The following is a 14,286-nucleotide window of genomic DNA, read 5'->3' on the forward strand; positions in this document are numbered from 1 at the left end:
AATTCGGGGTTGTATAGATGTTACTATAATAATTTTTTTAAAAGAAAGCATGGGACTGTAATTTTGTTTTATCATTACTTGAAATGAGCTTGACATCAGCTGGAGCCAACATCTGCATATGCACATATACAAACACACACACACACACAGGATTTTCACCCTGGTGGTATTTGTTGTTGGATTTGATGGGTGTTGGCTGCCAAGGACATCTACCTGCAGCTGTCCAAGCCCTCTCTGCTTGTGGAAATGGGAACTGGTCTTACTGTTAACACAAGACCTTTTCTTTCTACTGAAAGATAAGGGCAACTTTGAAAAATGAGTTTTGTTCAAATGTTACTCTTGTCTGCTTCTATTGCTGAGGGAAACCACTAATGGAGAAATCACTGGCTGCCCTCAATTTCTGGGCTTACTGAGGAACTCAGCAGAGGCATCACACTCAGAGGATTAAACGAACTTACAAGTAGACAAAAACATCTCCCTGGTTGGAAATTCATTTATATAAAGTAGGGATTCTGGTATGACACTTTACCCAAATCCCACAAGTAGCAGTTTAGATGAAGAAACTTAAACCACATTACTATGCATCTTAAAGTTCTCTGAGGGCCAAGAACAACAGGCCTGGGTAATTCTCTTTATATGTCTTTTGTCACATAACACTGTGTAGTTAATTCATAATACATGTTTCTGGATGAAGGTGGAAATCTGCCAACCTGCACTGCATTTTTTCAGCTTATTTTGTTCAGCTTCTTTTAGTTTGGTTGTACTCTTCTTTTCAGAAGCTAGTGGAAGACTTGGCTCCTCCTGCCTTGATTTCACCTAAAATGGGGAAGAAAGAGGTTGAATCAGACTGAAGTACTCACCACTCATCCCTGGATGGTTACAAAAGAAAAAAAAAATCAAGAAAAAAGTCCTTGATACTCAAATGACTCTGCTGGGAGCATAACAGTACTATTAAAGATCGAAGTTATTTTCAATGGCATCCATCAAGAACTTCCTGGTGATCTTCTTTTCAGTTGGAAGTGGCTCATCCAGATTTGGAGTTTCTGATTGATGAGCGACATGCTGCAGGGCTCTCTCTAAAACATGCCAGAAAATACTGAACCACATTGGAAGGCCATAAATAAATCTGAAAATGGCATTGCTAGGTATAACAACAGTCATGCCTCCAGCAACATTGGAATTTGTTCACCAGACTTGTGAACCAAGTTCAAATCCTGTATGGCTTGTTTTCATGGAATGTTGGATGGCAGAAACTTAAGTTGAGATCCTTCTGATATTCTTCTGCATAACTTAATAGTTAAGCCTTGGCAGTACCCTCTAAGAAGGCCAGCATACTCTGAGAAGGCCTGGACATCTACTTCTGTGTTTTGACATCTCTCTGACACATGGATGAATAGAAAAGGGTTGACTGGTGTTCTGCTGGGGAACTACTGTGATTAGTAAGGGAAGAAATAGTAGTGATGTGGAGAGGATGGCCATGGTGGCTGCTGATGGTAGGGAAATGTAAGAAGAGATATGGTGTGGGGGCATTTTCAGGATTTGGAGCTGTCCTAGGTGGGGCTGCAGGGATGGATGTTGGACATTGTGTACTCTGTCGTGGCCCACTGGGTAGACTGGGGGAGAGTGTGGACTACAATGTGGACCGCTGTCCATGTGCTGCAGCGGTCTCCAGAATGTATTCGCCAGGTGCAGTGGATGTGCCGCAGTGATGGAAGAGTTTGTTGATGTGGGAGAGTTGGGATGGGTGGCTTGGGGGGTATATGGGGACCTCATATTTTTTTGAATTTAACATTTAAACGAAAATAAAGAAGAAGAAAAAAAAGGATTTAGGATCATTTGTGACACAGGCTGCTACCACTTGCTCCCTGCTCTGGAATTTCTCAGATCTGAATGTCCCTTGGGAGGTTTATCCTTATCCCTAACTTATACATGTGAAAACCAAGATTCAGAAAATAACTTTCCCAAGGTCACACAGTTAGTAAGTGATGGAGCAGAGATTTAAAACCCGGTCTATCTGACCTCATTCACTCAAAAATCGATTATTTGAAGCTGAGTCTGTTTGCCCAGGCACTTTGAGTGGGAACATAAAGTGTTGTACATTTGTCTTTAGATGCTGTAATTAGCCCAATAAAGGGTATTTATTTGGGAAAAAAGCTACAGTTACAAGGCCATAAAGAGTCCAGCACAAGGTTGCTTTCTCACCGAAGTCAGTTGCCACCATGTTGAAGCAAGATGGTCGCTTATCTCTGCCTGGTCTCTCCTTTCCCTCCGGGCTCCCAGTCCTCTCTCCTGGTTAGGGCTTGTCTCTCCAGGTATCCTATATCTCAGCTGCAGGCTGGCATAAGGCTTGTCCCTCTGGGCTTCCTCTCTCTCCTGGTATAGGGCTCGTTTCTTTCTGGGCTTTCTATATCATCCATGTGTCAGAGAGATGTCAAAACAGAGAAGTAGATGTCCAGGCCTTCTCAGAGTGTGCTGGCCTTCTTAAAGCGTACTGCCAAGGCTTAACTATTAAGTTATGCAGAAGAATATCAGAAGGATCTCAGCTTAAGTTTCTGCCATCCAACATTCCATGGCTTCCAGGTTTGTGGTGAGGTGTCCAGGTGATAATGCATGTATAGGAACTGGCACATAGTAGTTGGTCACCCCCTGCTTGACACCAAACCAAGGAGGTCCTCTCAGGAACTCCCTTCCCTGCCAACTGTTCTTTCAACTCATACTTCCTCCATGTTTTAAAATTAAATTGACCAAACAATGTAATACCAATTCTCTTATAGAATGTATGCATGAACTCCTATTGGAGCAGATGAGGAAGTGGCAACTTCACTTATATAGAGAAGAAATCACAAGGAAATAAATATTCTGTTACCAAAAAGAAAAAGAAAGCTAAATTGAGATGTTTAGACTAGAGGCAACATGGTGGGATGAAGAGAACTGGACTGGGAGTCAGGAGACTAGGTTCTTGCCCTAGCTCGGTGTTTGGCTTTGGGTAAGTCCCTAAACTCTGTGTGCTCTAAAGTCTTTCCCTGCAAAATGCTTTTGCACTATGCAATCTTTTAGTCTCTTCTAGCTCTAATTTACAGCCCAGAATCAGGTGTTCTACCAAAGTGAATTTTCCTGCTAACTGACATGTCCTTTTAAATACCAGGATCTTCTGAATTTTAACTTATACTGAAAATCTTTTTCAAAAGCACTAATTCCTATCTTAAACAGTTTGGGGAACATTATACAACTTTTTGGATGGCTTTGCTTGATTATTTACCTTAATAATGAGCATGATCTATTATACTGGACTATGATACAATGCAACCCCGAGGGAACTATTGAGGAAGGCAAGATTCTTGGCCTCTTGGTCCCTGTACTAAATGACAACATATCATTTCTGTCATCTCTCTCTGCTGTCAGCTGTCACTTCTTTTCGATGTCAGGTCTTTGAGTCTGATCTGTGGCCATGTTTTTAACATAATCAGTTGGCCTAGGTGAAGCTCTGCCTCTTAGAAAGTCAGAAAGTCTTAGAAAGTTCCCAGGATCCACAGAATGGAGGAATAAAATATGGATTAGAGTAGACTTACTGATATTCTACTATAAAACTATTGTGACTAGTAATAGAAGAAATTGTAGCATTGAGGTGGAGAAAGTGGCCACAGTAGTTGATGAGGGCAGGGAGAGGGAAGAAGAGATGTGATGTGGGGGCATCTTTGGGACTTTGCATTGTCCTAAATGATATTGCAGGGTCAGATGCTGGACTCTATATATCCTGCCATGACCCACTGAATGGACTGGGGGAGAGAGTGACCTACAAGGTAAACTATTACCCATGTGGTACAACAGTGATCCAAAATATGTTCCCCAAGTGCAATGAGTGTGCCACAATGATGGGGGAGATTGTTGGTGTGGGGGGAGTGGGGTGGGGAGGTGGGGGGTATACAGGAACCTCTTATGGTTTTTAATGTAATATTTTTTGAGATGTATATATTTTTTTAAAAAATACAATTTACAAAAATGATGGGGGTGGGGGTGGGGAGTGGGTTATATGAGAACCTCTTATATTTTAAAATGTAACGTTCTTTGTGATCTATTAACTTTAATAATAATAAAAAAAGATGTATGGGAAAGTATCCAGGGCCAAGAAGGTATACATAGCAGCCACAGTGGGTCACATCTAATCCAGTTTGTGAAGCCCAACCAAAGAAATGCCAGCTTAACATGGTAATTTCCATGATCTCCACCAAAGAACCTGGGTCCTTAGTGCCTTATACCTTCCTTGAACTCTCTAATCTTCATCCATTGCTAAGGCACAGAAAGTAATATCTAGTCATGGGTACCCACGATTGTTCAGGTCTGTGCTGGTCACCTCAAATTGGCTAATGAATAGACACTGTCTGCATCATCAAGTTTAGTATGAAGGATAAGTATTTAAGCAAAAAATTATAGCATTATATACTATGGACTATGGAAAGACAACTTCATCAAGAAGCTCTATCTTCCATGTCAGTAGGGTGTTGAGTCCCCATCCCTTGGTGAGTGGGGACTCAGATAAAAGGCACAGCAAAGGACAGAGTTGGAGGGTTTTTAATGTTGGGGTTTTAATGTTGGGAGTTTGATGCTGAAGCCTTAAGCTGGAGCCCCAGGAAGTAAGCACACGGGAAAGAGAAGCAAGCCCCAGGAAGAGGGGAACCCTGAGCCAGAAAGCAGCAAGCCCTGGGAAGAGAGAAAACCTGAGCCTGGAAAGAAGCAAGACCTGGGAAGAGAGGAACCCAGGAAGCCTGAACCCTGGCAGATGTCAGCAGTCATCTTATTCCAACACATGGAAATAGAGTTTGGTGAGGGAAGTAACCGATGCTTTATGGCCAGGTATCCGTAAGCTCCTACCCCAAATAAATATCCTTTATTAAAAAAAAGTAGGAAAGAAAGAAATGTGATAGGATTTTATGATATCTATTTGTCAATGAAGGGTCTTTTGAAGGATTAATAGCTGAGTTCTAAATGTTTAGGATTGCTGGAGGCCTTATCTCCAAATGTGTGGCACAGTGCTGCAATTTATAGCTCATGGATATAATCTGATTACTAAAATAGGGCTATGATTAAATATCCTCTACAAAGAGGGTAGAGTGAATTCCCAGATGCTAGGCCAATAAGCAGTTTCTGGGGGTTTAGGTCTCTATTGCTGTTTTCTTCTTCCTTCCACTTTATACAAATTCCAAGTGGACAGGATACCTCATCCATTAGATGCATGCTTTCTCACGTCCTCTTGGGGTGTCAGGCTTAGGACACTGCCCTCAGCTTTGCCATCCCTTACTTAAGCTAACTATTCTCTTTCCATAGGAGTAGTATGCAAAGATTGGAACTCATTTTTCATTATAAACGAGTTTATTCCAGGCCTCTTGAAGGACTTACTATCGCTTGAAGGTTCTTCTTGATCTTTTGCTTCCGGGGGTTTAAAGCCATTTTGTGCCGAGCAGCTGAAGTATCCAAACAGCCCTGGGTGTTGGCTGGGATGCTGAAACCAATGGACAGTTGGGTGCTGCTCGGAGAGGGAAATGTGGCAAACGAGGTCAAGGATGATGAGCGAAAGAGTCCAGATGATACGTCAGAGGCACTCTGGAGAGAGTGGGAGGAAAGAAATGAGTCAACCTTGTATGAGTCACTGGTCTAAAAACTGGAAATTTCTCTGGCTGAAGAATACCTAAAGAATAAATTCTTCATGAGCCACTGTCCCTTTTCCCTATACTTATATTGACATTTTCAGTCAGTTGGCAAATTGGAGGCAAGGTGTACTTTCTTCTGATTCCCTTACAGGTGAAAACAAGAAACAGAAAGAAGTTTCTTTCTGTTAGAAGTTAGAAAGCATTCAGGGTCTACCCATTGCCCTCCAGATGAAGTTTAGAGGTCAGAGGGTTAGTATTTTCTCCTGTCCTATATCACCTTCTTATTGACAAAAAGGCATTTGGCAGGAGTCAGAGGCACAATCAGTAAACCACAGCAGGGCTCTGTATACACAGGAGGGCTTGGCAGAAAGAAGAAAATCAGGTCAGAAGAAGACCAGTCTGCAAGCTTCATTTGCATAAAAAGCATACTACCTTTACTTATATTTACTGTTTATGGTGCAAGGCTGATGGCATGATGGCAGAACACTGAAGAACATAGTGCTCCCACTGCCAGTGGGGTGGTGATGAAGCCTGTTACCTTGTCCTTCTTGAGGCTGGTCTCCACTTTCCAAACTATCTGGTTCTGGGGCACCTAGCTGTGTTCCTCTATAGGAGCTTCAAAATAGTCTCCTCTGAGCTTCTTGACATAGCATTTTCCACACCTTAAAGCAACGCTCTAGAGCTGCTCCCATTTTGAAGATGCTCCAGATATCTGTGCTAGCAGAAGCCCCGTTGAAGGCCAAGTGATGAGCCATCTCTCCTGCACACCAGTGGGAAATTATGTAATTTAGCAGATGGACAGAACTTCCACTTGTGTTTACCCACTAGTTATTTCCAAACTAGCTTTACACAGTGTCAGGGACCCCTTTGGTATTTGCAGCTTTCATATCCCCTCATGTTTGCCCATCATAATTGTATGTTGATCCAGTAATAACTTTAGCTACTATCTTGATTGCAAATATGGTTCTTTTATGGCCCATGATTCCAGTTTCTGGAGATTTAACATAGTGCTGATGGATCAGGCTGCTGACACATCTAGCTCACCATTCTGTTTTTGAATCTGATAAAAGGGGAAGGGATGCTACAGTTGTCTTTTATGGGATCAGTCTCACAAAATTAGGAGTGGTTCTAATCCTTAACTTCTCTGTGCAACTGTCATCCGTGAAATTATATAACCCCCTCTTCCTGATATTGTATGTTTAGCTTGTGTCATCTCTTGGAATTATGAATTTAATACTCAATATACAGAGTAGTATCTCTTCTTTTATTGTTCTGAACTTTTTTTAAGCTTTTGGGTGGTCTTATAGCTCTGGTCTTTTGGAACTGGATGACAACGTCTGTGCTCCCACTAGCCTCATGTGATCTGTCTGCCCATTGCCTGTCTGGCCAAATCTACCACTCTCTGCTCCAGCCATACTGTTGTTGGTTTGCCATTCCTCCAACACTCCGGACGTGCTCTCCTCTAAGGGCCTTTTCACTTGGTTTTTCCTCTGCCTGGCTTGCTCTTTCCCCATGTCTGTGTGGCTACCTCCCTAGCTTCCTTCAGGTCTTGATTCAAAAGCTACCTTCTCAGTTAGGCCTTCACTGATCACCCTATTTAAAATTTTAGTCCCTCATCCTGATACTTCATAATCCTTTTCCTTGTATTACTTTTTCTCCTTGACACTTTCATCACAAACTAGGGAAGTTACCACAAGAACCACCCACAGAAAAAGCAAACTCAGTCCCTAGCACAATACATATTTTGCTTATTTATCTTGTTTATTGTCCATATCCTCCACTAGAATATAAACTCCAGGAAGGGATGTCTTCACAGCAAGTTCCTCTGTTCCTTTTACCTTTTTAGTTATTCTTTCTGAGGTCTGCAGGAGCTCCAAACAGAGGTAAATGGGGAAAGACAAGGAGGTCTGTGGATCTGGGAAAATCTAAAAGGCCACCATGAAAATTGGCTTGTATGAAAACTAACTTACAATGTCTAGTCAGCAAGTACATACATATTTACTTTTTTAAAAAGTCTTCAATTCAGTTGGCTTCCCAAACCTTGTGGTATAAACACTACCGACAAAAGCATTGTTTATTCTAGGAAAACTCGCTTTTTAGTGTAATAGAAAAATCAGGCTCAGCAAAAATCTGGCAATTTCTAGATTGGGTGTATGCAGGAGAAAGCTTACCTGTTCCCAATGACTGCCTAAGCCAAGAGTCCATGAAACTTAATAAAAGTCATTAATCTGCTATTCTGCCTGTGCTTTGGCTCTCCTTAAGGAATCTCTGGCATTAGATCTAAAAATAGACCCATGGCTTATCCTCAAACTTGGGCTAAAAATTAGACAGCAAAGCCATCAAGTATTATTCCCACTTGTTTGAGTTCAGGCATGTGATTCAAGACAGCTCCAAGAGGATCTGGTTCTTGGGATTTAGAGTATGTGTATATTTTACAATTTCTCTTAAATTCACCAGTGAATTAAATAAACTGTATACACACTCTCTAGAACTCTGGGCAGTTTTTCTCAAAGTATGGTTGGGAACTCCCTAGCATCAGAATTACCTGAAGTGAGTGTCAAAAAAGCATATTTCAAGGACACACAAAGATGTAATGAATGAAAATATCAGGGATGGGACCTTGGAAAACTTTTGATAGGCTCTCCAAGTGAGTCTTCTGCAGGCCAGGGTTGAGAGCCAATGGCAAGACCTCTGGCATGAAGAAAAATGTTCCCATTTTCAAACAGAAGCTCAGCAAGTTCCTAAGTAACACATCAGTTGCCTCAGAACAGGAGCCAGGAATATGTGGATTCTCTCTGAGAAGTGGGACTCCTTCTGAAGCCCCACCTTTCCATTAGCCATATTGGTTAGTAGCAAATTAAGGAAGTTACCGCAGGAGCTACCTACAGGAAAATAAAACAGTCCCTTCTTGGCAGGTTTCTGAAAGAAAGGGATTGAAGGAAATAAGACTCCCTTCTGTACTTCCCCTACCCTACCCCACCCTATGACTCCCACTGCACACATCCTCCCTGTACCTAATGTGTATATTATTAAGGAAGGTTGAGATGTTTTTATTTTCCTGTGTTTTAGAGAGAGGTTAACTCAGAAGGCTTCTGATTAACAGCTAGAATTACATGGGCTCTATTTATCTGAACATCTGGGAGATAGATGATGCCTGACACCTACTAATCCAGACTCTTCTTGGGGAAGGAACTTGAGTCAGGCCTTGGGCCAAAGGAACCGATCTTTCAAAACTGGTTAGTAGGGGAATGAACACTCCTTCAATGTTAGCGGGAGTCAGGACTGCTCTTTAGAATATTAATACATATTTTAGCTCAATTATTTCCAGAGAGAGTGCAAAATAGTTCAGTCAGTGATGGATACTTTTGGTCACCCTTTGATACTTTCTTTGTTGTATGAGGCTAAGGTTTTCCATTTTCTTTCAGCTGTTGATAAGAAACACTTAAGTAGAGATAAAGAGCAGTTTGGCTGTCTTCCTGGAACAAAGGAAAGCCCAGATTGCTATGTCTTAAATCATAGCATTACCTGGTGGCTCTTTGTGCCCAGATTTCATTAAGCTGTCACCCTGGGGAAAAGTTCATGTTGAAACTATCTGAGAAGGTTAACTCTAGGATGGTGGAGAGCTAAGGTTCTGTGTGAACTATTCAGCCAAAGGCTGGAAAGGCAAATAGTCTTCGGAACATCTCCAAAAGAAGTACTACTGTTGGTGGGAAAAGTGGTTCTTGTTGGGAAACTTCTGTACCTAGAGGCTGTGAGACCAGATATTGGCTGTTAGGGTTTTAATTCCCTGAGTAAGTCAAAGTGGCTTATCTGCCCATTCATGAGAATTCCTGCACAGCTGCTGCTTCACTCAGAATACTTGTTAGATAAAAGAGGCTAGCTGTGGTCAACATTTTTCCAACTTGAAAATTCTAAGAGGTGTAATTTCAGATATTGCCTGTAACCTGTTTCCCCATCACTATCTCTTCGATTTCTTAACTAGTTCAAAGAATAAGAACATGGATTTCAGAATTGAACAGGACTGAATTTGAAATCCTATTCCTGCCACTTATTGGCTATTTGACCTTGGAAAGTTGCCTCAAAGTTACGCAAGTTACTCTACAAACTAGTTTCTATGTTTGTAAAATATGGGTGATAATAATATGTGATTTGGTGTGCTATTGTAAAAATTATATGAAATGATGTATGGGAAGTGGTTAGCACAGTGCCTTTCACATAAGAAGGTCTCAATAAATATTAGATTCTGTTGAGATTGCTGGACATTGGGTGTTCAAAATTAGAGAGCTGCTAGAGGCCACTTTGTTCAGTGAAAAGTACCATGGCCTTGGGCAGGAGTCCTGGGTTTAAGTTCCAGCTCTATCAATGACTGGTTCTGTGGCCTTGGCTAAACCTTTTCACCTCTCTTAACCTCGTTTTTTTTAATCTAAAATGAGAATATCAGTACCTTTCTTATCTTTTTATTAAGAGAATCAAATGCATTTATATGTGCAAAATCACTTTGTAAGCTGCAAATTAATATACAATAATGGGGATGGGGCATTATGCTGTCTTTTTGATAAACCAGAGAATTAAAATAAAGATTGATGTAGGCTTCAGAGACTTACTGCAAATAATAATGGTGACTTACGGAGTAGGCTTTTAGGAATAAATTAAGAGATGTGATAAGAAAGAGACAACCTTGCAATAATTTAACTCGTCATTAGCCAATACAGTGGATAACTGACACCTATTTACTTCCAATGTTAAATAGCAGCTTTTATCCTGCAATGGGACTAAAGCCAGGGCCTTTAATCAGCTCAAACTTTAAGTACCTAAATAACTGCTATATCCTTTTCATGAGTGAAAAGTGATTTTGTTGTATGTGTGTGACTTCTTTTCCACACAATTATTTTTCCTCATGAAAAGCAATATTGAAGAAAAATGTTCTACAGGTTTATTATGGAATACAGAGGAAGATGATCCAACTGGAAGAGATGGTGGGGGTCAGAGAAGCACTAAGCAGGAGGATCCTCTGGTCCAAGGGTGGGCTGAAGATAGCCAATGGGCTGGATTAATCAGGCTTTGTTAGGACAGCCTGCCTGCTGGGGAGTCTTGAGTTTGTCTCCCTAGGTGGCAAAAGCTGAGGCCAAGCAGAAGGCCATGGTGGCTCATTATGTCACATATACTAGGCAGAGATAAGGCTAGTAAGATAAGGAATCAATAGATGGATCTGGAAACTGGCAACAAGTCCACATGGACATCAATATCCCCAAGATGGCTGCTGGAAGACCCCCCACGAGATTCTGCCATTCAGAATGAGATTTACTCTGGAAGCCAGGAAAAGCCCTGGATATTCCCCAGGGGCCATATTATTGGGCCCTCCTGGAGGATTGATGGGTGGATTCATCAATCAAAACAGCAAATAGCTGGAACTTCTCCCCTGCTATTAGCAAAGGGGCAGAATAATGAATGGTTTAAAAAACAAGCACAAAGCTCTCTTGTGCTCTTTTGCCTTTGCCCTGTCCCGGTGCTAGTCCTGGTACCAGTTCGTGTGTCTGTTCCTGCCTTCTGCACCTGCTCTTGCCATTTTTCCCTTGCCATGATGACCATGCAAGTAAAACCTGGGCATTTATAATCTATAATGGGAAATTGTAGTCTGTAAATCAGCCTACTTTATCACTTTTCATCCCCTTCCTCTCTATCTGGGACCCATGATCTGTTATTTTCTCCCATTCTCTTCCCTCTCTACCTTAATAAATTACTGGCCTAACTAACCCAATGTGCTCTTGAAATTCATTTCCACAGCATAGTCAAGAACCTAGACAAAATCTAGGTACATACATGTTCACCTACACGGAAAGAACCAAAGCCACTCAACCAGGTCAGAGGGTTGTGAGACCCAAAAAGGAAGATCATTCAGGGAAGAAGCTGCATGCTTTGCTAACTGGAACCAAAAGGGACAAAGCACCCAACTCTTAAGTCAATGTGGAAGGAATAGGCTGAGACAACAAGAGCTTAAGGGAGTCCTTGCTATTCTGCCCCTAACTTGTGAGGAGGGTTAGGTCTTTTGCCTTCCTGGGGTTTCCAGGGTTTGCTTGCTCCTGCCACCAGAGGAGGCAGCAGCTTAGAGAAGGAACAAGAATCTAGCAAACTTGGAAAGGCTCCTCTGAGTGTAAAGATTAAGTTAGCTTTTAGTCTGACTTCTCTGTTTGAATGCTTTGGTTCTCTGCTTAGCATCCTAGTTTCTGTTCAGAGGGAAGGCAGTAGGAGCTGGTTTGTGAGGAGGCCATTGCGGGATGGAAGAGTTGGGTTTATAATCTATGAGCAGCTCAAGAGAAGTTATCCAGGCCAGCACATTTGGTTGGGACAGTGATTACAGTTGCTTCTTGGGTTACTGCTGCTACTGCTGTTGCTACTGTTACTCACACCTGCATCCCTTGTGTTTGCCAGAGCACACCAATAAACCAGGAAACATGGGAGAAATAGCTAAGAAACCCTCATGCCTGGGGGTGGTAAGGGTTTGACTGTGCCACCAGGATCTAGTCTTTCTGCCTGCCAGCCCAAAATTTAATTATAAGAATATGACTCAATTCTTGAATTTACACAGTTTATTAATTATTTTACAGAATTCAATTCTTGAATTTACAGTGTTTATTAATTACAGAGTAATTAATTCTCAAATACAGAGTTTATTAATTCAAGTAGGACAAATGTTTAGACTAGCGCTTTTAAATGTTGACTATAAATAATTTAACTCTGTTCATTAACCTAGAACATACATAGTTAACCTATTCATATTAAAAGAAAGAGAAAATTAATAGAAAGAGAAAAATGACATGTCTTTCTTAGAAGAAGATTTTATTTATTTATTTCTCTGCCTCTCCCCCGCCTCCACGTTGTTTTGCGCTTGCTGCCTGCTGTCTGTGTCTGTTCGTTGTGTGCTTGTCCTCTTTTTAGGACACACTGAGAACTTAACCCAGGATCCCCCATACAAGAGGGAGGCACCCAATGGCTTCAACTACCTCTGCTCCCAACACGTTTTAAAATATTATCTAATTTTCTTAATTGTAGTCCCAAGATAACCATTAAGAAAATAATTTTAAAATATACTTCAAAGGAAACAGGAAGGGAATCAAAGTGGTACAGTATAAAAAAAATCAATTCAATGCAAAAGAAGGCAGTAATGAGGAAATAAAGAACAAAAAAGACATAAAGCATATATGAAACACATAGGAAAATGTCAGAACTGCTTCCTTTTCAGTAATTACTATAAATATAAACATATTAAACAATGAAAAGAGAATGATAAGCAGAATGGATAAAAAAATCATGCTCCATCTATATGCTGTCTACAGCAGACACACTTTAGATCCAAAGACACAAATAGGTTAAAAGTGAAAGGATGGAAGATATTCTAAGCAAATCATAACAAAAGAGAGCTGGAGTGACTATACTAATGTCAAAGAGACTTTAAGTCAACATTTGTTACAAGAAACAAAGATTTAAAAGACTGAAATCATACAAAGTATCTTCTCTGACCAAATGGAACAAAACTATAAATTAATAACAGAAGAAAAACTGGAAATTAAACTATATACCCTTAAACAACCAATGGGACAAAGAAGAAATCATAAAGGAAATTAGAAAATACTGTGACATGAAGGAAAATGAAAATTCAACATAACAAAATGTATGGGGTAAAGCAAAAGCAGTACTCAGAGAGAAATTTATAGTTTTAAATTCCTATAGTGAAAAGAAAGAAATATCTCAAATAAATAACCTAACTTTACACCTTTAGGACCTAGAATTAAAAGACCAAACCAAACCCAAAGCTATCAGAAAGAAGGAAATAATGAAAATTACAGCAGAGATAAATGAGATAGATAATACAAATACAATAGAGAAAATCAATGAAACCAAAAGTTGATTCTTACAAAGATTAACAAAGTTGACAAAACTTTATCAAACTGACTAAGAAAGAAGAGAGAAGACTCAAATTACTAAAATCAGAAATGAAAGTGGGGTCATTACTATCAAACTTACAGAAATAAAAAGGACTAAAAGAGAGTACTATGAACAATTGTATGCCAATAAACTACATAACAAAGATGAAATAGACAAATTCCTAGAAAAATACATACTACTAAAAGTGAGTCAAGAAGAAACAATCTTAATAGACCTATAATAAGAAGAGATTTAATAATAAAAAACCTCTGAACAAAGAAAATCCCAGAGTCAGATGGCTTCACTGTTGAATTCTATTAAACATTTAAAGGAGAATTAACTCCAATCCTTCTCAAACTCTTCCAAAAAAAAACAAAAATAGGAGGGAACATTTCCTAACTCAATCTATGAGGCCAACATTATTCTGATATGAAAGCCAGACAAAGACATCACAAGAAAATAAAACTACAGAACAATATCCTTCATGAATATAGATTCCAAAATCCTAAACAAAATGCTAGCAAACTGAATCCAGCAAAATAGTAAAAGAATTATACATCATGACCAAGTGAGATTTATCCTAGGAATACAAGGGTGGCACAACATATGAAAATCAATCAATGTAATACAATACAGTAATAGAATGAAGGAAAAAACCCACATGTTCATCTCAGTTGATGCAGAAAAAAACTATTTGAAAAAGTCCAACACTCTTCGA

General features: G+C 40.1%; 1 protein-coding gene across 1 annotated transcript in view; it reads right to left on the reverse strand.

Annotated features, from left to right (window-relative positions):
- Nucleotides 1-14,286, reverse strand: part of KIAA1210 (KIAA1210 ortholog) — a 95,251-nt gene that overhangs the window by 16,166 nt on the left and 64,799 nt on the right. Inside the window, exons 6-7 of the mRNA XM_058290971.2 lie at nucleotides 5,395-5,598; nucleotides 711-816 (exon numbers count right to left, since the gene is read on the reverse strand). Of these exons, the coding sequence (XP_058146954.1) occupies nucleotides 711-816; nucleotides 5,395-5,598 (310 nt within the window). The remainder of the gene's footprint in view (nucleotides 1-710; nucleotides 817-5,394; nucleotides 5,599-14,286) is intronic.

Source organism: Dasypus novemcinctus, chromosome X, assembly GCF_030445035.2.
Source record: "Dasypus novemcinctus isolate mDasNov1 chromosome X, mDasNov1.1.hap2, whole genome shotgun sequence".
Lineage (NCBI taxonomy): Eukaryota > Metazoa > Chordata > Mammalia > Cingulata > Dasypodidae > Dasypus > Dasypus novemcinctus.